Source organism: Platichthys flesus, chromosome 4 (assembly GCF_949316205.1).
Source record: "Platichthys flesus chromosome 4, fPlaFle2.1, whole genome shotgun sequence".
Classification (NCBI taxonomy): Eukaryota; Metazoa; Chordata; class Actinopteri; order Pleuronectiformes; family Pleuronectidae; genus Platichthys; species Platichthys flesus.
The window spans coordinates 15,065,024-15,089,490 of NC_084948.1; the positions used below are offsets into that span (position 1 = coordinate 15,065,024).

Here is a 24,467-nt window from a genome sequence, read left to right on the forward strand (position 1 = left end):
ATTTGGGGACTTGGCTGACGCCTAATTCAATCATGGGAATATATTGGCAGATTTGAGTTTAGTGCAGGTATTTAAAAAATGAGAAGAAGAAGATAATTTTTCATTCTGCAGGTCAAAGAAGTCAAACAAATTCAGAGATGTTTTTCTTTATATTATAAGTATTTAGAATAAAGTTGGAATGCCAAGAAAAAAAAAAGATTTTGCTAGTGTAAATGACTTGGAGAAAGGAATTACTTCTCAGTAGTACATAAACACAGTGTGGTAATCAGTATTAGATCTTTGAAGAGGTCAGGCTAAAATATTTTGACTTTATCTTGTCAACAATTCAAATTAATTCACGATTAATATTAGATCTGTATTATTACTATTATCATGAGCATTATTACTAGCCTCCATATTTTGTGTGTTTTGTTCATATTTGATTTAAATCTTCACAAATGTTTAATCACAACTGGTATGTACATATTTAGCTTTGTTAATTAATGTCTTATTAAAAGTTTGCAGATTATATAATACAATTCTTCTCTCTGCTCCTTTTCATTCAAGATTTGAGTTACAAGATATGTAAACCAAAATTAATATTATATATGCATATAGACATGTAGTTTATGTATATAAACCACCATTTAGGAAATTACAAAAAAAATATTATAGAAAACGCGAGCCTCCTTTTCTTTTAGTGCCAGATGTCCTGCCCTCCCTCCTGATCCATCACCACACTGACAACCATGAGATCAACCTCCATACGGCTGAAGACGCTGCCAGCCTCGAGCTGCCTCTTAAACCAAAACACAGCCTGGTGTCAAAGCCTCTCGAACGCGCACATCTGCATCACAGTCGCTGCCCTGTGCCTCAGTCCTCTCGTTTCTCCACAGATCATCAAAAGGCCGTGTTTCCATTGAACCCAGGCGGAGGTGAGAGATGTCTTCCCCGGCGCAGGAGAGGAGCTCCGCCGCTCCGCTGCTCGGCGCAGTGCTGCTGCTCGTCTCGCTCTCCGGTAAGAAACACAACACCGGTCCCGCCGATCGATGCCCCGGTTACACACATTGATTCACGGATCAACAGTTGGATAGGTTGAGATCCCTCACCCACCCACCCACACACATCACACAACACATCACTCACCACATCAGACACCACACATCCTCTGGGCCCTTCTGTGAGAGAGAGAGAGGATGTGAATGTGTGTCCGAGAGGTGGGGGGGTGGGGGGGGGGGGGGTAATGGGTGTGAGATGATATCGGTTAATTGTTTCAGCCCCCCCCCGATTCAAAGGCATTATGCCGACGTGATCAGTGATCCGTTGTGAAACTGGACTTGTGCTTCTTCCTCCCATACACACAGCCACCTGTGTTTAACCTCTCCACCGGTGGCCTGTTGTATCAGCCTTCAAACAGGATTCTGATGATGCTCTATCTATGTGAACAAATAAACATTGGCTCATCAGTCCGTGCACAGCAGGTCCAGTGAGGATCTGTGACCCAGTGCGAGTGATGTGTAGAAACAGGCCCCTGCAATGAGGTGCTAAACGGGAAGCAGCTCGTATTCACAGGCCTTGTCACAAACCCACATATGTTAATGTGCAGTATTAGCACATCAATGCATGATCTAAGTGAGATGCCGAGCCCAGATGGCACATGATATTTTAACATACACAAAAACAAGCTCCCACTCTGTGTGAGCGACATGTGATCAAACCCACAGGATCCCTCTACAAGGCCGGTGCTCTCCATCACTAGCTTGTGAAAACACCACTTCCTGCTTTAGTGGGACACTTAAATTATTGTGTGTGCAATCAGCTCCGTGCCCAGGGGACTACATGCACCTTCTATAGTGTATCTCACTCCGCTTTTCAACTAATTTAACTGTGCTATATTCATTCTTTCATTATCATATAGTACAATACTGTAACATTGTATATATATTTATATTTCTTATACTTCCTTTTGTTTGTATTGTGCTCTTGTACTTGTATTATTACCTCTATTGAGAGTGTACTTCATGATTTCCTTTTTACCCCTTAGTGGAAGAGGGGTTATCTTATCTTATATAATGTTATCTTACCTTAACACTCAGCTAATATGAAATCTTTAATAAGGGAAGTTACTAGGTCCTTGTGTCTTTTGCAGAGGCCGACAACACCTCTTCATTTCAACTTACTGGTCTTGTGCCTTATTCTCCTGAGCAGGACTCCCAGCGTCATGCAGAGTCGTCATGCAGGGCGAGATCATTAAGGGGTTGAACCAATAATCCATTAGTCTGGGAGAGAAGAGTAGAGACAGAGGGGGTGGGTCATTCCAAAATCAGACATTTTATGTAACTGATGTTTTTCATGCAATTTACACAAAAATGAAACTGCTTTTCAGCCATCTTCATGAAATATATGTGATGTGAATGAGACTAAGTGAATAATGGTTTAATACCAAAAGTAAAAATTCAGAACAATTATTAAATTCATTATTAACAATAACCAGCAAGGGTTATTTATAAATAATTTGTATAAAGGCCTTATATCAAACTGCTCAAGGCCCCCCCTTCTGCCTTTATTGCAAATAGTACAGTCAGACCCACATACCAGCTAGAATTTAAATTCCTAACACCACCCGCTGCATTATGCCAACTGGAAACAGCTAATGTTGCTGGGGAGCCTGTTGCTTGGAGATTCCAATAAGCTTAATTTGCATTTTTTGCCCCTTTTTGAACAGCTTGTGACCTTTTGATTTACAAAAGCTCTGCCTCTATTATTATCTAGCTTCTTAAAAGTCCAAATATGAAATTGTTTTACATACTTATGCACTGAATCTATCTATCGAATTTACTGTGTATCATCCCCGCAACAGCAAACAATATAAATATTCTACATTCCCCAAACTTTTTTTTAAACTTACTGCAGGGGTGTCCAGCAGTGTAGTAATGGTACAGATTTTAATTTCTCACACAGTTTCCCAGCAATATTCCTTCTGCCAATTGTCGTGTACTTAACCGGACAGTTGCAGTTACCGCAGATAGGCACTAGAGGGCAGCAGCACACAGAGAGGAGGCGGAATGTACTGGTACTCCGGTGGCATGGACTTCAAACAGGTCAAAGTGAAACCAAATCAAATCGAAACGTTTTTTTAAACTTACGATGTGCATGAATCAATATCCACAGTAGACAATAGACTGTAGTAGGTGTGTGTGCTTCGCGCCCCAACAACTAATGTGGTGCCACAGCCTGACATAATAATAATCATCATCTAATTCATGAAGTCATTAAAAGTCACTGCTAACACATGGGAGAAAAGATTTACCCACTCACCATGACATGTTATATTGACTCCAAACCCAGAAACTTTCAAGCTCTGGGTATTTTAATCGAGATTAGAAAGCAAGTTTTATAAGAATACAGTTCAACTTTTCATACGGTAATTTAGAAGAACACCAGTTCTTTTCTAGGTTGCGTGGTGTCCAGCAGTGTAGTAATCGTACAGATTTTAATTTCTCATGCAGTTTCCCAGCAATACTCCTTCAGCCATTGGTGTGTGCTTAACCGCACAGTTGCAGTTACCACAGATAGGCACTAGAGGGCCGCAGCACACGGAGAGGAGGCGGAATGTACGTTAACTCCGGTGGCATGGACTGCCAACCGGTCAAAGTCCATTGTCTTATACTTTGTATTATGCAGCAGAACCAAAATACCACTGGTCAGTCAAAATGATATCGTAATTGTAACAACTGGTCTACCTACATAGAGGTCTCTAAAATCATGGACACCATCGGCGCCGTGGCTTAGTTGGTAAAGCGTCTGTCTAGTAAACAGAAGATCCTGGGTTCAATTCCCAGCGGTGCCTTTTTTTCACTATAAGCTGGAACTAGTAAATGTCATAAACCTTGCGTCCTCCAGTATAGTAGAGTGAACATTACCAAGATTACAAAGATGAATTATCTTATTTTAGGCAGTTCTTATCACAATGATACAAGTGACATTTTATTTTGAAAATATTGATTTGAGCCTAAAATTTGATGTTTGTATAAGTAAAGTAACATTCTTAAAGCACCCTCTCTGACTGTAGATTAACTGGTATCACAATAAATGGTATGTGCTAAGTACACCAACAAAAACAACTGTGATTTCCTGTTGTGAGACCTGAAAGGTAACATTAGTTGAATTAATGTATTTTTCATTTTCAAATATCACAAAACTATGAATACTACCTGACATAAACTTTTCCAGCATAAAACTGATCTAAAGAAATTTTTCTGATCTGCTGAAAACATTAATCAGTACAGATATCTGGCAAATTACAGAAATGTAGGAGAGAAGCTGATGGTTCTTAATTTTTTTTGACATTAATAGAACCAGGGTTTCTCTTTAGATCAATTGAAACTGAACTACGTCTGCTATTGTCAACAATCAAAGCCTGTTAGTGCTTTTTGAATGTTTATAATGCACTGTATCCTAAAGCAGTCCGACTTTGTGACTCTGTGATAAGTAGATACATCTTTCAATAATGCATGAGAGTGGAAGGCCGTAGGGGTGAGGAGGACAAGGAGTGGAAAGAACCTTTCAACTCTTACTCAGTCTGGTCAATATTCCCCTTTTGGTTTGGTATTTTTTAATATCGATCATCAGTGAGATTTTAAAAAGAGTTTCAGCCTGTGCAGTTATTATGGCTGAAGTGATATGAGGTCATGATACTGGATGATGCCTCTCTGTGTCCACTTACTTTATAGCAACAAAATGTGATGCTGCAGGCTCATTCGCCTTTTTTATAACCTAACCTCTTATCTCAGTTGTGTCACAATCATTTTTAACATGATACCTGCAACTGCAGAATGCACCTCTGACATCATGCAGTGTGGATGTGTCCAAAGCAAGGGGCACAAATTGGGGAAACAAAATTCAGTATTTGATTGACAGGATATTTGATGCTATCAGCGGCGCCGTGGCTTAGTTGGTAAAGCGTCTGTCTAGTAAACAGAAGATCCTGGGTTCAATTCCCAGCGGTGCCTTTTCTTTGACAGGAGACAGACTTTGATTTGTGTAACACAAACGTAATCAACTCTTCCCCTGTAGACCCTGACCTCCACATGCAACATTCCTAAGAACCCTGTAGATCAACTGCTACTGCAAGACATACTATAAAAAAACATAAATAGAGTATTCATCGAGATATTGGCGACCGAGTGATCTGAGAACTGAAATAGACAAATTTAACAAGCAACCCGAAATCATATCTGCTGTAACAGTCTTAACCCATCCTGGCGCAGTTATCATTAAGCTAAGATCGCCCTGGGGACATATATATAATTTACGAGTGCTCCTTGGTAATGTGGGTTATAGTGTAGAGGCATGCACTAAAAGAGGTTAAGGTCAGGGGAGAGAAGCAGCCACTGACTTTAGCTGATCACAGTTGCGTCAGTACCCTCCCTGCCGCTGCATCCTATTATACGTACGACCAGAGAAAAACAACTTCAGCACCAGAACAAGCAAGTGCTCTTACTATTAGGGAATTTACTGCGTAGTCTGTTTTGAAACATGCTCCTAATACTAAGCTGCATCCCTTTGTGCCCTTAATGCAGCTTTAAATCACTTTTAGAAGAGACCGTTACAAGATGGCTTCCGTGCTTTTGTTGAGTCAGCCTTTCGGGGGATTCTCACTCTCAGAAGCGTCGTCCAAGCAAACCAACAGATGTCTAATTGGATTGGGGCGTGTCAGTGGGGGAGCTTACACTGGGAACATGTTACTGTGGTATGAAGAGACGCTTCCCTGGACAATATAAGAATTTTGAAATATCCTTTGTGGAAAGGATATCCTATAAATAATGTGTCGTGGTGCCTCTCCGACCATTTGTACATGTCATACTTTCGCAATGGAGCATTTCAGGTGATTTCTTTGGATTTGGCTCCAACATTCACCCGTACTCAAAGATGAAAAGGCCACTTAAAGGTGATCAGCTTAAGTGGTCAAGGGTCAGGGTGACTGAATTCATATGCTGAGTAGAAGAGCATTCAAAGAGCGCATACCTCCACCATGGTCAAACAGTCCCTCTTGAAACCACACTTACATTCTCCACATCTGGATTTTTATTTGGATATACACCAAATTAGCCATCCTCATTAATATTAGGACCCTAAAGATGCCTGATTTTCTTCATCAACATCCATGATTTAGTCCCTGTCCAATCAAAACCAAAATTGAAAAAACGCCTGTCTTTCTTCACCAATATCGCATCCTTCCACTAAGTCTGTTCTGTAGATTTTTGTGTAATCCTGCTGAATATCAAACAAATGCAGATAAAAACCCATTGTACTTTGCGGTGATGATTCTGATGAAGTAACCCAAACCCTTTAGGCCTTTTACAAAATTCCTACAAAAGTCTTCACTGTATATATATAAATAAGACAGGTGGATGTAAAAAAAAAGGGAAAAAAAGCTTATAACCAAACAGGGCAATTCTAGTTTAAATAAAAGCTACCACATTGTATGTTTTGTTTAGTTTAATCTATTCTTGTCAAAATACAAGCTGCACATTCTTTCTATCTACGTTCTTACACCTCAAAGATTTAATAAATGGCTTATTTTACCATACACTCATTCCAGGCAGAAAGGCTTCAATCCTCTTAACAACATTTCCATAAAAATTAACACTAGATATTTTTTTCCGAAGTATACACTTCTGCTGTGAATCGGACTTGAAACGTAATGAGACGGGGAACATGCCGAGTTGGAGGGAGAAGAGAGTAATGATGTAACAGACCTTCTTTATTCCTGCATTGACCTTGTGAGAGGAGGGAACAATGGAGGGTAATGAGTGGGCGGAGAAGAGAGAAACACTGGAGAGTGTCGTTGGGGAGGAATGGAGAAACTCTCATTTTGCGTTTAGCGGAAGGGTCGGATCGAAGAGGTGCTACGAAGGAGGCGTGAGGGGTGCCTGGAGACGGTAGAGGAAAGAGGGAGGGGCAGAGAGAGGGAGGAGTGGCCATGGGGCTGCCTCACTGCAGCATTTCATCTGTTTGCAAGTCGTTGTCTCCCTCTGTCTCTGCATCTGGAATCCTTCTCAACATCCCTAGGACTGCTGAGTCATCAGAAACACCAGACTGTATCACACCGTGTGTCTGTCTATGACTTATAGTAACATATGATGTGCTTGTGTGCGTGTGTGTGTGTGTTTGCGTGTTTGGCAGAGAGAGGGGGCTTGAATGTGACAGTGTTAACTGTGTGTGCAGTTAGGTCAGTTTGTGTGGGTGACATTGACGTATCACCGCTAGCATGCAGTACACCCCTTGTGGGAGGATGTGCATGTGTGTGTGTGTGTAGAGTCAGGCAGGCCTGTGGAGTGGTGCAGCCGCAGTGGGAAGGGAGCAAGAAACACCCGACTGCAGAGGAGAGAATGGTGCAGAGTCCCAACACGCACGGACGAATGCACGCACACACACACACATGCACACACACACACACACACACACAAGAGAGAACGAGAGAGGCAGAGATTCTGTCCGGGGAGTGAGAGTCCATGCTGAGACATAAAATGCTCAGAGAAGAGGGGCAAACTCGATGGAACTGCCCAATACATTAATCTAATTTACATAATACACATGTTTATGCATTGGACTTTCGGAAGCTTTCCTAAAGGGGCTTCATGGAGCAGACCATGCACCATTCTCACAAAGTTTCCAGATACTCTTGTACATGTGAGATTTTGCCAATTTGGAGATACTCTTTCAATGTTTCAAATTCGAGGAATATGCGATGCTGCCAAACCTTCTAAAAACCCTGTCGACTGCAGACATTGAAATAACTTCACTACTTCATCCCTGACAAAGATTTAAACCTGCTTAAAAGGAGTGTAAATATCAATACCCCATGGCCTCTGTTGTATTGTTCATCCATGTGATTTCATATATGGCCTTTGACACGATTTGATATTTAGTGCAAACGTGGATTTTAGGTAACTGAAAGAGTGCTTTAAAATGGGGTTGGTAAGTTGGGGCTGAAACACTGTCCATCTCATTAACTGAATGAAATGATTGGCTAGCGAACCTGTCTGTCACTAACCGACTTGTCTGTAGCTCACCGACCTGTCTGTCACTAACCGACCTGTCTGTTGCTCACCGACCTGTCTGCCTGGGGTGCCCACTGCCTTTGCTCTTACTGCGCATGACCGGCGTCTTCACAAGCCTTAGAGACATGCATTGCTGCAGCAGAGACGATGATCAGAAGTTAACGAGGGGAAAATCGGATTGTAGCCGATTTCAGGCAGCGTTTGTGCGTTTTGAAGACATAACTTTGACGAGAGGCATGATGGGAGGGGTTGGGATGTATTGGTTGCCTCGTGCTCTTGCTAGTTTTTTAAGGATTACCAACCCTCGCTTTAAGATCAAAGAAGATATAGGGACATTTTGTGAAAACTTGCGTGAAGGTGTGTTTTTGTTCTCTAGACTAAGGCATTGCTTGAAAAATGCAATCTGCAAGTCCATCCATGACAATACAAAGTAAAGGCACCGCTGGGAATTGAACCCAGGATCTTCTGTTTACTAGACAGACGCTTTACCAACTAAGCCACGGCGCCAATGGTGTTTATGGATATCCTGTCTGCCAAATTGTGACTTTTATATCTATAGACTGAGGCATTGCTTGGAAACTAAGGCATTGCTTGGAAAATGCAATCTGCAAATCCCTCTATGACAGGGGTTCTCAAACTTTGCCCACCCCCCCGAAGCTGGTTAGGGGTATTACTCCTTAGATTAGGCTACGAATAGGCCTGCTGCAAGTGCAGGAAGGTTTGACTAAGGAAGGAGTGAGTCTTTAGGGCGGCTGTGGCTGAGGGGTAGAGTGGTCGGCAGTTTGATCCCCATTCTGACCCATTTGCATGCCGAAGTGTCCTTGGGTAAGTTGCTGAACCCTGAATGGCCCCCATAGAATAACAAAGTGCTTCAAATAGCTGCAGTGTATGAATGTGTGTGATTTTTTTTATTATTATTTTATTTGTGATATTGGGCTCCCCTTGGAGAGTGTCCGCGCCCTCCACTTTGAGAACCACTGCCCTATGACAATTCAAAGAAAAGGCACCGCTGGGAATTGAAGCCAGGATCTTCTGTTTGCTAGACAGACGCTTAACCAACTAAGCCACGGCGCCAATGTTGTTAATGGATATTCTGTTGTTAAAATAGTGAATTTTGTATCTATAGACTGAGGCATTGCTTGGAGACTAAGGCATTAGTATAACCTTCCTGCACTTGCAGCAGACAGATGGATTTGCAATCTGCAAATCCATCTGTGACAGGGGTTCTCAAACTTTTGCAAGCTGGGCCCCGAAGCTGGTTAGGGGTATTTGGGGCCCTAACCAGGAAGTTAGCTAGCTAGAAGGCTAGCTCTTGGGGCTATGAGCTTTCTAAAAAAGACTGTGGAGCAAATTACTCCTTAGATTAGGCTACGAATAGGCCTGCTGCAAGTGCAGAAAGATTTTACTAAGGAAGGAGTGAGTCTTTAGGGCGGCTGTGGCTGAGGGGTAGAGTGGTCCGCAGTTCGATCCCCAGTCTGACCCATCTGCATGCCGATGTGTCCTTGGGCAAGTTGCTGAACCCTGAATGGCCCCCATAGAATAAGAAATTGCTGATAATAGATGCACTGTATGAATGTGTGTGATTTTTGTTTTTTTTTCATTAACATTATAATTTTTTTTTTTTTTTTGTCTGTGACATTGCACTCCCCCTGGAGACAGTCTGAATCCCAACTTTGAGAACCACTGCTCCATGACAATTCAAAGAAGAGGCACCGCTGGGAATTGAACCCAGGATCTTCTGTTTACTAGACAGACCCTTTACCAACTAAGCCACGGCGCCAAGGGTGGTTATGAATATCCTGTCGCTCAAATTGTGAATTTTGTATCTATAGACTGAGGCATTGCTTGGAGACTAAGGCATTGCTTGGAAAATGCAATCTGCAAATCCCTCTATGACAGGGGTTCTCAAACGTTGGGCCCCCCCGAAGCTGGTTAGGGATATTTTGGGGTATTACTCCTTAGATTAGTCTACGAATACGCCTGCTGCAAGTGCAGGAAGGTTATACTAAGGAAGGAGTGAGTCTTTAGGGCGGCTGTGGCTGAGGGGTCGAGTGGTCGGCAGTTTGATCCCCATTCTGACCCATTTGCATGCCGAAGTGTCCTTGGGCAAGTTGCTGAACCCTGAATGGCCCCCATAGAATAACAAAGTGCTTCAAATAGCTGCGCTGTATGAATGTGTGTGATTTTTTTATTATTATTTTATTTGTGATATTGGGCTCCCCTTGGAGAGTGTCCGCGCCCTCCACTTTGAGAACCACTGCCCTATGACAATTCAAAGAAATGGCACCGCTGGGAATTGAAGCCAGGATCTTCTGTTTACTAGACAGATGCTTAACCAACTAAGCCACGGCGCCAATGTTGTTAATGGATATTCTGTTGTTAAAATAGTGAATTTTGTATCTATAGACTGAGGCATTGCTTGGAGACTAAGGCATTGCTTGGAAAATGCAATCTGCAAATCCATCTGTGACAGGGGTTCTCAAACTTTTGCAAGCTGGGCCCCGAAGCTGGTTAGGGGTATTTGGGGCCCTAACCAGGAAGTTAGCTAGCTAGAAGGCTAGCTCTTGGGGCTATGAGCTTTCTAAAAAAGACTGTGGAGCAAATTACTCCTTAGATTAGGCTACGAATAGGCCTGCTGCAAGTGCAGAAAGATTTTACTAAGGAAGGAGTGAGTCTTTAGGGCGGCTGTGGCTGAGGGGTAGAGTGGTCCGCAGTTCGATCCCCAGTCTGACCCATCTGCATGCCGATGTGTTCTTGGGCAAGTTGCTGAACCCTGAATGGCCCCCATATAATAAGAAATTGCTGACAATAGATGCACTGTATGAATGTGTGTGATTTATGTTTTTTCTTTCATTAATGTTATAATTTTATTGTTTTTAATTTTTTTGTCTGTGACATTGCGCTCCCCCTGGAGACAGTCCGAACCCCCACTTTGAGAACCACTGCTCCATGACAATTCAAAGAAGAGGCACCGCTGGGAATTGAACCCAGGATCTTCTGTTTACTAGACAGACGCTTTACCAACTAAGCCACAGCGCCAATGTTTGTCGCGAAGATCCTGTTGTTTAAATCGGGAAGTTTGTATCCTCAATTAGTGCCCTTTGCTTTGTATGATGTCCGTCAGAGGTTCATTCTGAAGTTGCAGGTATCATGTTAAAAATGATTGCGAAACAACTGAGAGAAGGGATAAAGTTATAGAAAAAGATAATGAGCCTGCAGCATCGCATTTCGTTGTTACATATTGGCGAGTTGAAACTGCCGCGGAATTGCACTTTTGAGTTCTTCTCTTTATGTTGTTTTGGAGTTTAGCACAAAACACAAAGCCCAGAAATATCATTGAAAACCCATAGATGAGTCTAAATCAGGTAGGCTACTGGATTGATTGTTGACCTTGACCTGAAACCCAAATTGGAAATCTTTCAACTAATCTCGACAAACTCACAGAAGAACTTGTCATTTACAGTGACTTAACAGCAATTATTAATTGTTCGACCGAGCCTTTCTGCATTTTCACATGAAATATTTCTACGTACCACAACTTGTGCAATGAATTTCCTTTTTTATTGTTTAGATTTAGGTTCCTTATGAGATGTTTTAAACTATTATGTTAATCGATCCTATTTATCAGTCATTCATAATTGGATAATTTCAGTCAGCTTCCAATATTTCATCGTAAATCTAAGTCCTGGCAAACATCGATCCATGATCTATATGGATATCCATGATCTATGGAGATATCTATGGATATTCTATGATCCATGATCTGCTTATAGAGACAAACAACCATCCAGACTCAAACTCAAGCCTAAATTCACCAGTTGACCCTAAACCCAATCTGCGTGTCTTTGGACTGTGGAAGAAATAGGGAGACAAGGCAAAACGTGCAGACTCCACACAGGAAGGCTCCAGCCCAACTGGGATTCCAACCAAAAACCTTCTTGCTGTGACAGTACTAACCATTTTACCGCTCACGCATGTCACTGTTGTTGGTACTGGTTTTATTAGCATTGTTGTTTTTGTTTTTCATTATAGGTTGTGCAAGCATGGATGTGCTCGTGCCCAGTTTCATAAATGCACTGAACGGATCCAGTGTCAAAATCCCCTGCACGTTCACATCCTGCTACAAGATGGATTTGAACACGTTTATCATGAACTGGACCTACCAAGAAACATACAACGACACAAAGGAAATGGTAAAGTGGCTTGGGTTTTTACTTGTTTAATAAGCGGAATACTTCAGGCGCCTATGACCTAAATCTTTTATCCAATTAAAATCTCTCTGCCTCTTTTTCCATCCATAGTTCATGATCTTCTCTAAGAGGAAAGAAATGGTGACTCTGAGGACAGACCGGTTTGGAGAGAGGGTCATGTTTGCTGGGAACCTGGAAAAGAACGATCTGTCCATCACATTGTCAGATATCCAGGTGGAGGATATGGGAATTTACAACTGCTATGTGATGAATTTCCCAGACCGCACTGAGGGATATGGTTCCATACAACTTAATGTGGTCACTGAACGTAAGATACTGACCCTATACCTTCTCCATCCAATAATTATCTCTACCATTTATCCTATAAGGGTTCAAAGGTGTGGTTTTAGCTGTTTTAGCTGTCTCCAAAATGGAGACAGGGTTTGTAATGCAAATCAGAAGTCTTCGAGTTTTCTGTTTAAAGGTTTGCAAAAACAATGAAACTTAGGTATAAAAAATGCTGCCAGCACAACAGCAAGCAAAACACTGGATCATGGACAGAAAATACAAGTGAACGCGACAGGAGCAGAGCAGGAAAGGGAAAGTGACACAGAAGACTGGGGAGCACCAAAGTCAATATGGGAGGCAGGGAAAACCCGGGCACATATTAAAAACAAGCAAACGATCACTAAAGAAGAATACATGGAAATAATATGTCCATGTCCACACAGCTAATAACATGTCCAGAACAGTCATTCCGGATTTTGGTGGAAGATCCCAGAAAAGTAGGCCCCTGAATGCTGTAACCTGAAGTCCACTATTCTTTTCATTCTGGATCTAAATCAGGTTCATGAATAATTCTCATAAAATATGAAAATATGTCTTAAATACAAAATTTGAGGTTTTCACCATTACTATAGATATTTATACTGTTGCTGATTCTCAAAAATGTATGCTACAAATGATCTTACATATATGGCTACATTTGGTGCAAGAATACGTTTTTTAAAATGTGACACAAATTAAGCAAAGTCGTGCGGATGTTATCCTCTACCTGTGACAAGGAGTGCATAGATAAGTGTGTGTGCTTCATGAAGTGTAAGGACCTACTGGTGCTGAGTCAGCTTTTTACTTATTAACGACCATCAAGAGGTTGAGGTCCCTCAGCATCTCGCTCGAACTCACGTGCATGCACACTCACACAATCACACACACGCACACACACACAGGATACAGCCCAACTCAGCACTTACTTTCTTTCCACTCGGGTTTAAACAGCTCAGCAGAGCTTTTATCCAGCACTGCACTCGTCTTTATCCGTTGTCTACATCCCTCTCCTCTCCTCTCCTCAGTTCCCCCGCCAAGGGACTCCACCATTGCAGTAGCAATCGGGGCATCGGTGGGCGGAGCCTTGGCTCTGCTGATCCTCTCCATGGTCGTGTTGAAATGCCTCCGTCGACACAAGAAACAGGAACTGATTCCGGAGGAAAAGATGGAGGAGGAGGGTAAACTGGACCCTGAGGGTGTTGCTGAGGAGGGAACCAAGTAAGAGATTTCACCTTGACGTCAACAAGACCAAGATCTAAAGAAGTGAATGATATGCCCCCTTTATTAAAGTGGATGCATCAAAAATTAAACCTATAAGGATGCAGCTGCTGTTGAACCGGCATCCATCATTTTAGTTCTGGCAGTAAACACCACTGGTTATTACTGCCATATTCCCATGTAGGTTATGATTTGTCTGCACTGTGTCTAAGGCAAACAAATATCACGTACCTTATCTTAAATCCTTATGACTTAGTAGTAAGAGGGGCAAAAATGAAAAAAGAAAAAGCTGAGATTTTGAGCATTAAATGGCAGTAATACAAGAATAAAGTCGTTAAAATACAAGAAAAAAAGTTGCAATCTTAGAAAATTAGAACACTTTTTGGAAATAAGTGTTGAAGAAGATTTCTCATGAAGAAGACAGATGCAGAATTGTAGTGGAATGGTCTGTTTATTCTAAAAAGCTCTTATAATCCTTGATAACAATATTGGTGCCAGTGTTGACATGTGCGCGTGCAGGCCACACCAGTAACTTCTCACTAGTGTGTATGTGAGGGACTTTGTTATCGTTCGAGCCAATTGTGAGTTTGCCTTTATATGTGTTTTTGTTCATATAAAGTAACAACTGGTAAATGTTCTTTCCCTTACTGGAGCCAAGTTTGTTCAAAACAAGTTGTATGACAGCAGGTCATTTAGAGGACGAGCTAAACACGATATCAGCAGTGATTAGAACCGTTCCATTCCATCTGGATCCTTGATGTCATTGCCTTGATGAAATTACGAAACCCCTCGAAAAGTACGTAGATGTGAATAACAACAATCACGCAGATGACCAAACATTTCCTCCTCCACAAAAGAGGAAATTCCTTCAGAAAAGACAAAGTCCTGATACTTAGGAAATGTGGTGCTGATTATTTATTATGATGCTCATTTTAACACAGGCAACAGCTCATTGTCTGATCTTCCCCCTCTAACATGACATGTGGCTTAAATTTACAACTTTATTATCGATTTTTTCCCCTTTAAGTCACTTAAGTCATTCTTCTTGAATATTTTACAGACAACAATAGCCGGGTCACCAGCTTGAACCCACAGACTGTGGAGCTCTGATCCCCAACACCTCCTACGGTAAATACATATCTATGTCAACTAATCTAAAACTAACCAAAATACAACTATGATAAATATCAAAGTTTCAGCCTAATTCAAACTGGACAGACAGGGCTTTGCTATATTTGCAAACGGAACCAGAACCTGGATGAATTAATCACTAGACTGAAATGGAAGTCCTCTGTCTGGAAAAAAAACGAACTATGGATGTGCAGTGTCCTCAAACATGATAGTGTGAGCACATAGGCTCATGTTTTTTCTCATCTTGTGCCCCAGATCTTTCCAGCTGCTGGCTTAATCTAGACAGAGGTTTATTTATTTATTTATTTATTTATCTACCAATACATTTCCTAACAAACTAATTTATCACAATTCTCTCTTTTCTTTCAGACCATCATCCTGAAGATCTATAGTAACCACTGCTTGAATCACTGTCCACTGATGCTCCCCTGCCCCCCTGCAGGGCTCCAGACTAACTTTTCTCCGCCTAACTTTTTCATTTAAGTGCACCAGCACATAATTTAGGTGCACCCAATATGTATCACTGTGCCCCTTGGCAACGCAATAATACACCTATTAGACCATTTCTTTGATTTGTTCAAATATCGATTCAGTTCAGGATATTTCACTGTACAATACCAAGTTTGCCTAGATATGAAATCAATTCTCAGAGAACTAAAGCTGTAAACTGGACAAGGAAACCCCTAACTTGCTGCATAAAAATATTAAGGTAGGCCTGTCACAATAACACATTTTGTTGGATGATACTTTGTCCCAAAAATTATTGAAATATCTGATATTATTATCCTCATCATCGGGAAACCATTTTAAACCACTGGTATAAATATTGATATTTAAAATATCCTAAATAAGTAAAGTATAAACCACACACAACCAAAACAATACATACAATGGAATCTCTGGCTCGGTTAAAAAAAATGTATCTTGATTAAACATTAAACATTTGGCTCAGGATATATGTTACCGGCTCAGCAAACAGGAAGGGATAGTTATTATCTGGGTGAGCTTTTAAGCTTTGATTGTATTGGGTTAGTATTCCGGAGTTACACCTAGGAGTTTGTTTATGTGTGGGTTGGATTATTGGGGGATTGTTTAAATGCGTGTCTCATAAACTCTCAAGTAAATGTCAGTGCTGTTCAGATCTAAATAACTTGCGGGATCACATCCAGGTAGAGACTCTGACGCGCAGCAAACCAGCCGCTGCTTCATCTCTGATCCGGGATCAGCAGATCTGAACAATTCGAATTAGTGATCCGTCGCGGAAACCCTGTATTCACACGTTTTGTCGCCACTGCTTCGATCACCTCCTATTCACCCTCATCTCTGCTTCACTGTCTGTGTCTCCGTCTGTGAGTGAGTGCGTGTGGGCAGGGCCAGTGTGTCTGTGAATGTAAACTCTGCAGAGGCGACACGACTTGAACAAACACAGAGACACACCAGTTAAATGTCAGCGGTGTGGCCAAGGACATTTGTCAGTCGCACTCTGGAGCCCTGCCGTGCGTGAGCGAGTGAGTGAGTGAGTGACCTTGAGAGAGAGAGAGAGAGAGATCTGTATGTCTGTAGGATGTGTTTTTTTTTAAAAAGCCACGGAACAATTTTTTCAACATAACCATTAAACATATTATTTTATTCTTAGCTACAATTCAATATCAATAGCTTTACAAGTGACAAGAGTTTAATGGCACACTATATGACAGAATGGGGCCGGACGCTATCACCTAAGCTTTATAGCATGGTATCAAAATGTAATATTTTTAATATGGAGTGTTGTTAATATCACAATATACTTTACTCTCATGATTTTATGGGATGTTATTTCCAATTCAGGGCTTTGAGACAAAAACAATTGATTCCCTGAAGTCTATCATGAATTAATTAATAAACCCAACCGTGGTTGGATATTTTTTGTGGTGGAAGTTAAAAGCCTCTCACACAGCAGAGCAGATGTGTGTGTGTGTGTGTGTGTGTGTGTGTGTATCTGTTGTGTGATGGGAAACTGTGCCGTTTGCTCTTCTGTCTCACAGCAACTTTGGGATTTGGTTTTGGGTGAATTGTTTTAGGTTAACGTATTGTGAATTTATTGCCTTAAAGCCATGTCTCTCCACTGTGCGTCTCGATAACATGTCTTGACATAGACAACAGAAATAGTGCATGTGTAATGTGTGCATGTGCTGTGGCCTTCCACAGCCGAACTTTGCTAAATGATGTCTACATATCTCGATGGTGTCAGCTTGTGTCTGAGCCAGAGATCATTCTTAAACATTCCTGAAACGCGTTGAGGTTTCTCTAGCAAAAAACAGTCGCCCTGCATAGTGACTTGTCATAAAGGAAACAGCACAGGTTCTGTTTATCAATTTAAAACTGGGTCTGTTATAGACAAACGCCGGGACACACCCTCTCTCCAAAATCACTGCCTATATGCAGTGCAGATTTCGGTTTAAGTCTCAGAAGTCAAAATTGCAAAAATTTCCGAATTCCCCCAATTAATATTCAGGACCTGAATTAAGGAATTGTAATTACTATTTTGTTACTTTTTCACCTTGTGCGTTTTCTACTGTGACACGTCACACATGTGGGCTGTAGACAAAAGGGAGGTTGAACAACATAGCATCTCAATAACCTCATGGTTCCGCCTTGGTCTTATATGTTCTTAATTAGTTTTTGTTGTGTGTTATGCGTGACAGAACACAGTGACAGAACGCAGTGTTATGCGTTCTGTCAGTGACAGAATGAACAACCGCACTGCTGCACATGTGACAAACAGCTTGACTTTAACCTATTTTAATTCTCTGAACCATCCATCCCTATGATGGGCACTGGTCCATCCTGCCTGCAGCCTTGTATTAGGGTATTTAAGGATACAATAATTACAGTGTTTGTGACTGTAAGATTCCGCGATACATTGTACAACCATTTGCACATTGCTTAGAAAACCAGTGACAGCGTGGCAAGCACTGGAGGACTAGTTGGAGATAAAGTGACATTTAGTAAAAAAAGATATGAAAGACAATTTAAAATGAAAAACTCCCACTACGTTGCATGCACCCACAACGACATAAATCATGTCAGTTTCAAACATTGTTCACATTTATGGTAGAATTGCATAAACGTTGCATAATTATAAACCTATATTAACATACATGACCCATATCACACACAGATAGGAGCTGACTCCCACTAAAGGCAGTAATATAGGAATCAATACCAAATCTCAAATATAAGATGTGTATGCTGATGACTGACAGAGAGCAACTTTCATTTTATGTCATACTATATTGGTAGAAATACTTATTTTGACACATGAAGCGTTTACAGTATATTGATATGAGTGCATGTCAAACAGTGCATACCAAAAATAAAAACATTGTGGCATGACCAACTGAGGAGACTTCCTTCTGCTCTGTTTGTTTTCCCAGATAAACCACAGTGAAGACTATAACAGCATGTTAAAGCTGACCTGATTTGTATTTTTATTTCATTTTGACATATATATATATCTATATATATAGATAGATATATACACATATTTTGCTTGCATACTGTTTGCATTTGTAATTTGATTGACTAAGGTATTTGCTTGCACTTTGTTAAAATTCAACAACCTGCTGTAAAATATCCATAAACAACTAAATCCTTAAATATCTCACAATAAAATAGTCCAAATCGTGAAAGAAAAAGTCTATTGAGAATCAAATCTAAATCTTTTTGCTCCAATTCCAACCGAAATCCTCCTGGAACCTTTTAATGGAGATCTAACACCTTTTAAACTCAGCCATTGCACTTCAATCCAATTCACTATTTAGTTTCTATTTTAAAGCAGATGAACATATTTAAAAAAAGATACAAAAGTTTTAAAACGTATATTGTAGCTCTGCATCCAAAGTAATGCACTCACCTCAAAAGTAGTATGAAACTGTATTTTGCTATTGCCCCATTGTTTTGCACATTAACACATTGACACCTATTCTTATATAATCATAATGGAGAGCATGTGAATATTATGGAAAAGAAACCCTTATCGAAAGGACAAACTGGAATGTGTGGCTTTGGTCACAGATGTTTGGTTAAACTGTTTTGGTCGTGTAAATACTTGATAATTTATTTGGTTGGAGCACTTTGAATGTGAAAAAATAAACATATTCCCTTAAAAAAATACAGAACCTCTGTTAAATGTCAATATTACATGTTGGAGCATGTTCATCTCTGAATGTCTTATGATGTTTGAAGTGTACTAGGCCAGCTCTGTCATAAACTGTGAAATGCTGTATGTAACGTCACATGCTGGCCCAACGTGTCACTATCCGAGTGTGGGTAATGCCTCTGAATCAGTGGCTGCCTGTTCTTTAGATCATGTATGATTTCGATATCTATGTTTCTTTCTTCCCGAAAAAATACTAGTGATTTATTGTGAGATTTCCTGATGTATCAAAAAATATTAAAATATTGTTTATCAACAATTTAAAACAGTTGAGGAAATCCTCTTAAGTGCAGACCTGTACGGTTTGGAAGGTCCCGAATTCTTCCGCGTTTCCTGGGACGCTGCCGTCTGTGTGTGTTCATGCATGTTTGAGTTGCAGGGTTTTGTGCGACCACACCCACCAGGTCAGGACACGGTCACATTTGGGGCAACTTTGAAGCAGTGTTTACCACAAAGGTTTTCCTAGCAATATATTTCGTCGTATACATAACTGTGAATAGTATCTACAATGTTTCTCAAACTGAAAAAAAAATAAACACCATGTAGTGGACAGATGTATCATTGTATATAAAACACCTCTGATTGTGAGTTTGCCCTGAATAGTTGCTCTTGTATCACTTTAACTGTTAGTGGACACCAAACTTATGCTTGCACTGTGTTGCCTCTAAAAAGCACCTGTCGTCACATCAGGTATTTTAAATAAAGATGATTTAGGGAATATCACTTTTTTTGTGTAGTTTCTGCTTCTTCTCCTTACATCCATTTTCTATTCTTGCTTGTGTCCTGTTCGAGTTGGCAAAGGGCTGGATCCAATCCACAGCTCAGGAATAAACAACACTACTGTACAATCTGTCACAGGGCTGACAACCACCATACAGCTGGCGACTGTTATCTTTACACTGCTGAAGGAAAATCAAAAGAAGACCCCATGGATCCTCAAACCCATAGTGTGCGTGTATGGAATGTGTCCTTTGCTGGTGTATGGCACACAAAATAACACAATCTGCTACATAAGAAGACACAACTCATTAGACGGAATAAAATTCGACAGAAATACTAAATAGAGCATAGGAACAGGAGTACAAATTTTGTAATTTTTTAATTAAGTAAAAGTGGACCTGTGGTAATTTAAAAAGGGGTAAATATTAAATTCTAAGTATAAAGTGCTGTGTGCGGCCTTCGCCCATCTTTAACCTCCTATAGTGTGTCATTTTAGTTTCACAAAAATGTCTCCAAGTGCATCTCATGAACCAATCCATTGTTTCTTTACATTACCATTGATATAATACTTTTCTGCACACTATCAGTTCTGACTTTACATATGTACAGTATATGAGCAGTAACCAGTCCCCATCCCATTAAACCGAGCTGTACTCTGCACTCACACAGGGGGGACGACCTGGAGCTGCTCCACTGAGAATCACTCAGAGGTGACTTTGTCAACGTAGCAAGTGGAGTGTGTATTTTTGGAATTTACAAGCAAAAAGGATTCCCTTAGGCAACCGGGCTGCTGTTGCAGCTTGTGAATTGTTTTGGGAGATATGTGTAAAATAGGCCATTGTGCAGAATGTTAATTTGAGGCACAGAGTGTAGAAATCAAAATGTCCCTCTCTATTTAAGAAATAATTTTTCAGGGCATTTTTCAGTTTTTCCTGACGATTCTAGTCGGCTATTAGTCTCAATTAATCCTCAATTAATTCCACGGTATTGATACCTTTACCCCAATGTTTTTATTCCTGGTTTTTATTTTAATGCTGCAGGGTTCATGATGTGCAATGAGATGAAGTGTCTCCTTCACTGCTAACTGTTTAACATGTGTTTGTCAATACTTGAACACTTGAATTGTGGCAGTCATCCAAACAATATAGACAAAAAATGACAGCTTCTTACAGTCAATACTTTAAATTTAAAACTAAATATGCACCGAAAATTACAATAGAGATTATTTTCAGGATATTTGGCCAATTTGATAAATTTCCAGGTTGTTTCAATGACTGTGAAAGTATTGCCTAAATTTCCAGGATTTCCACGATGCGTAGGAATCCTGAGGTTATTTGTAATATATGAAGAGTTGGAATTAAGCGTTTAGAAAAGTTTTCATTTAATATATTTTAAATAATCATGGAAGTAACATGCATTGTTTAAAAAAACTACAAAAAATATAGAAAATTGAATTGCAGTTTGCAGAAATGATGACGAGAAAAGTAGTAACTTCACTAACATTCACTTAAATGTACGTAGAATATTGACTAAGATTAGAAAAAGAAATGTTGTGGATTTGTTAAGCCTGTTAAGCCACATAGTAATCCTACACTTGGAGGAACAGGAACACACTAAAGAGACCAGGTAGTTGCAGTTCCATTGCATGCCCAAACACATGCATGCACACACACGGCCCACAGAGCTCGCAATGCAATGTTTTTACATGTTCAACAAATCATCACCAGGTTAAAAACTCCCTTAAAACGCATTATTTCCAATTACACGGCTGCACAACAGCACGTTCTGAGGCTGCAAAACTGTGTGAGCTGCGTGTTCTGCGTGAGTTCCCTTACACATCAGCTCTGATGTCTGGTACTTACAACTCCGAATATGTGCCTGTGTGTGAATCTGTAGGTGCTGCAGACCAGCTCTTAACTTTAGACAGGACTCACCTTCTTGATGGTCCCCGTTCCCCACTGAGAGATGGATGGATGCACACTCAGAGCACAAACCGCGGGGATAGAAAAAAAGGCAAAAAGAGAGGACAGCCATGCAAACACAGGGACTGACAGTTGCAAGCATGCAACATTTAAAAAAAAGGCAGCAACAAAAACAAGACCAGCGAAAAATAGCACACATTGGGAAAGAGGGGAAAAAGGAAGAACAGATGACAAGCACAGGTAGAGAGCGAGAGAGGCCCACCACGCATGTCCTCCTCCACTCAGGACGCTTTCTAAAATCTGCTCACTCATCGGCTGGTGCAAGAAGAGGGAGAGGGCAGGAGGGGAGGGGAATGAAAGGGGGAGGGTGGAAGTGGAGGGGGGGGGATGTGGTAGAGCAGGTGGAAGTGGAGGTCGCGAGGAAGGTTTATCTGAGTGGGAGGTGAACGTGGTGGGTGGGAGGAAGATGGAGGTATGTGAGATGAGGAGCGAAGTGGAGGAGAGGCGCTGCAGAGTCCCTGAGTGTGGCTGTGTTCTGGACTGGTTCAGCTGGTGTGGCTTCACTGCACCATTCTCACTGCCGTGGCCGTCCCAGAAACAGATCCCCCCCCCTCCCCCCCTCCTTCCCTCTGGCTCTCCACTCACCTCCCTCCTTTGCCTCGAGTCGTCTCTCGTCTCCCTGCTCCTGCTGTCCCTCCCCTCCCCTCCACCTCCTCTCCTCCTCCGCTGTCCACTCTAACCCCCCCTTCCCTCTCAAAACCCTGCTGCTCCCCCACATTCTCCTCCCATCAGTGTAATGTCCCCTTTGGCTCCGCCTTCCTTTCACACGCAGCATCCAAGGTCACCCTGTCCAGAGGCAGGTGTGTGTGTGTGTGTGTGTGTGTGTGTGTGTGTGTGTGTGCGCTCTCACTGTGGTATGGATATGCATGTGTACAATCCCTGTTTGTTTCCATCTCAATCTCCACATCTTCACATTTATGTGTATTTGCTTTTGTTTCTTTATATTTACATAACTTGCTTAGGTACTGCATGTATCCCACTATCTGTCACTGCCCCCCACCACGTACTGACGTATGGGTGTGTGTCTGTGTGACATAATGGATGATGGACCTCACACATACACACACACACGTACACACACGCACACGCACACACACACAATTATATGGGGGAAATGGACAGAGATTACAAAAAATAAACAGATATACTTTGTGATTACAACAATTATTTTCTTTATATTATGTTATATTACATATCATATTTTATACATATTTAATGCATGAAATGTATTCAAATTTTAATTGGATTCCAAGATTCACCATCAAACGTAAATAATCACTATATTGTGAGAATAAAGATCACTCTGCTCATTTGGGAAACAGTACGATCCCTGTATGGCTTGTAGAACACGTTACAACCTACAATATGCCCGAACCCCAGGGAGGGTAAAGTGACGCCAAAAGATCCCAGGTCTCCTTGTGACGCCACGTCCTCACAGAAATGAGTACTGCCAGTTCAGAGAGGGAATTCAGTGCAGAAAGAGAATGCATGAACGAATACATGCTGAATGGTTTCTGGAGAGAATAGAATTAAGCATGTTGATCAAACGTCAGGTTACTCAACAACACCCAGTGACTCTTACATCTATATTTACCAGTAACCTCACTAAAGGTGAGCAGGGGACGTAAAGGATGGAAGATTCTGAAAAGTACCGGACTGGTCCTCACACCATTGAGTGAAATGAGAAGTTGTGTTGAACCAACAGAGGGGGACTTTTGACGTGACCTTGCGTGTCTCTGATATTGCCGATGACACTCAACGTGTCGGTTGATTGTTAAGGAAGCCATGAATCCTGTGGACGAGGTCAGGCTGCACATTCGGGTTGTGGACTTTGGTGATCGTTCACTGCCACATGGGGCCTGTGTTGAAGGCTGAGCTGAGATTGATGAGAGGTGTGCGGTAAATGTGCAATGTTGTGGCGGGGCCCTGCCTCGTAACACAGTGTGAAGGACACATCAATGCTCCTATGTGTCTTGCAAGCTAAATGTAAGGCGTGTAGTCTCGGATCAGTTTCTTGAGGGGAGTTTGCGACAGTTGTAATCAAACTCACAGTTCAACACCATGTGTCTTCTTTGTATTCTATTGTGTAGACCTTTGCTCATTGTGTAGTTTGTGTGTACGGTTGATGTAGGACAGGCTGAGCTCAAGTTGCCCTGTTCTCTGTCTGGCTTGGACCTACTAAGCCTGAGACAAAAACCATTATTCTGGGACTGTCATGTAGTGTCACATGAATTAACCAAGTTCTGAGACACTATACGAAAAAGAGCTAGGAAGCAGATTCAGTTGTTGGATTTAGGTCATATGTACCATGTAAATCGTGCTGACAATTGTTATACAAAAAGTCTTATCCAGTCAAACATTCAAAGGGTTCTTTGTTAGCACCCTCTCACCGATTGTTTGGGCGATTAGTGGGTCTACATTAGCCTAGTTTTCAAGAAATTTATAGAAATCTACAAATTGCCCTACCTCGCAATAATAACTGAATAAAAGAAACATCCCTGGATCCACCCTTCGATCCAGATTTGTTCCTAAACTGAATGGATACTTCCTCTGCCATCGCCTTAGCCTTCCACCAAAGTTTGTGAAAGTCGGTTGAGTAGTTTGTGCATAATCCTGCTTACTAAATGCATTTCAAGGTTTTCGCATTTGCAAGACC

The 24,467-nt window shown here is 41.3% G+C and overlaps 1 protein-coding gene and 7 non-coding genes across 8 annotated transcripts; 3 read left to right on the forward strand and 5 right to left on the reverse strand.

Moving 5' to 3' along the window:
• Positions 1–753: 753 nt before the first annotated feature.
• On the forward strand, positions 754–19,821 carry scn2b (sodium channel, voltage-gated, type II, beta). Its single transcript, XM_062386860.1, has 6 exons — positions 754–997; positions 12,078–12,238; positions 12,347–12,563; positions 13,588–13,780; positions 14,841–14,908; positions 15,281–19,821. Exons 1-5 carry the CDS (start codon positions 922–924, stop codon positions 14,848–14,850), a joined length of 657 nt encoding a protein of 218 aa, XP_062242844.1. The 5' UTR covers positions 754–921; the 3' UTR covers positions 14,851–14,908; positions 15,281–19,821.
• trnat-agu (transfer RNA threonine (anticodon AGU)) lies at positions 3,757–3,829 on the forward strand. The gene has a single exon. It is a non-coding gene; the product is annotated as a tRNA-Thr (tRNA).
• Positions 4,919–4,991, forward strand: trnat-agu (transfer RNA threonine (anticodon AGU)). The gene has a single exon. It is a non-coding gene; the product is annotated as a tRNA-Thr (tRNA).
• On the reverse strand, positions 8,480–8,552 carry trnat-agu (transfer RNA threonine (anticodon AGU)). The gene has a single exon. It is a non-coding gene; the product is annotated as a tRNA-Thr (tRNA).
• Positions 9,047–9,119, reverse strand: trnaa-agc (transfer RNA alanine (anticodon AGC)). The gene has a single exon. It is a non-coding gene; the product is annotated as a tRNA-Ala (tRNA).
• Positions 9,753–9,825, reverse strand: trnat-agu (transfer RNA threonine (anticodon AGU)). Its single transcript has one exon. It is a non-coding gene; the product is annotated as a tRNA-Thr (tRNA).
• Positions 10,327–10,399, reverse strand: trnat-agu (transfer RNA threonine (anticodon AGU)). Its single transcript has one exon. It is a non-coding gene; the product is annotated as a tRNA-Thr (tRNA).
• Positions 11,012–11,084, reverse strand: trnat-agu (transfer RNA threonine (anticodon AGU)). Its single transcript has one exon. It is a non-coding gene; the product is annotated as a tRNA-Thr (tRNA).
• Positions 19,822–24,467: the final 4,646 nt, after the last annotated feature.

What these genes read in the sequence shown, in the direction of transcription:
- scn2b (XM_062386860.1), top strand. Translation starts at nt 922, where the DNA reads ATGTCTTCCCCGGCGCAGGAGAGGAGCTCCGCCGCTCCGCTGCTCGGC. An exon ending in GCTGCTCGTCTCGCTCTCCG is followed by an intron (nt 998 to 12,077) that starts GTAAGAAACACA and finishes TTTTCATTATAG; the next exon opens with GTTGTGCAAGCATGGATGTG. An exon ending in ACTTAATGTGGTCACTGAAC is followed by an intron (nt 12,564 to 13,587) that starts GTAAGATACTGA and finishes TCCTCTCCTCAG; the next exon opens with TTCCCCCGCCAAGGGACTCC.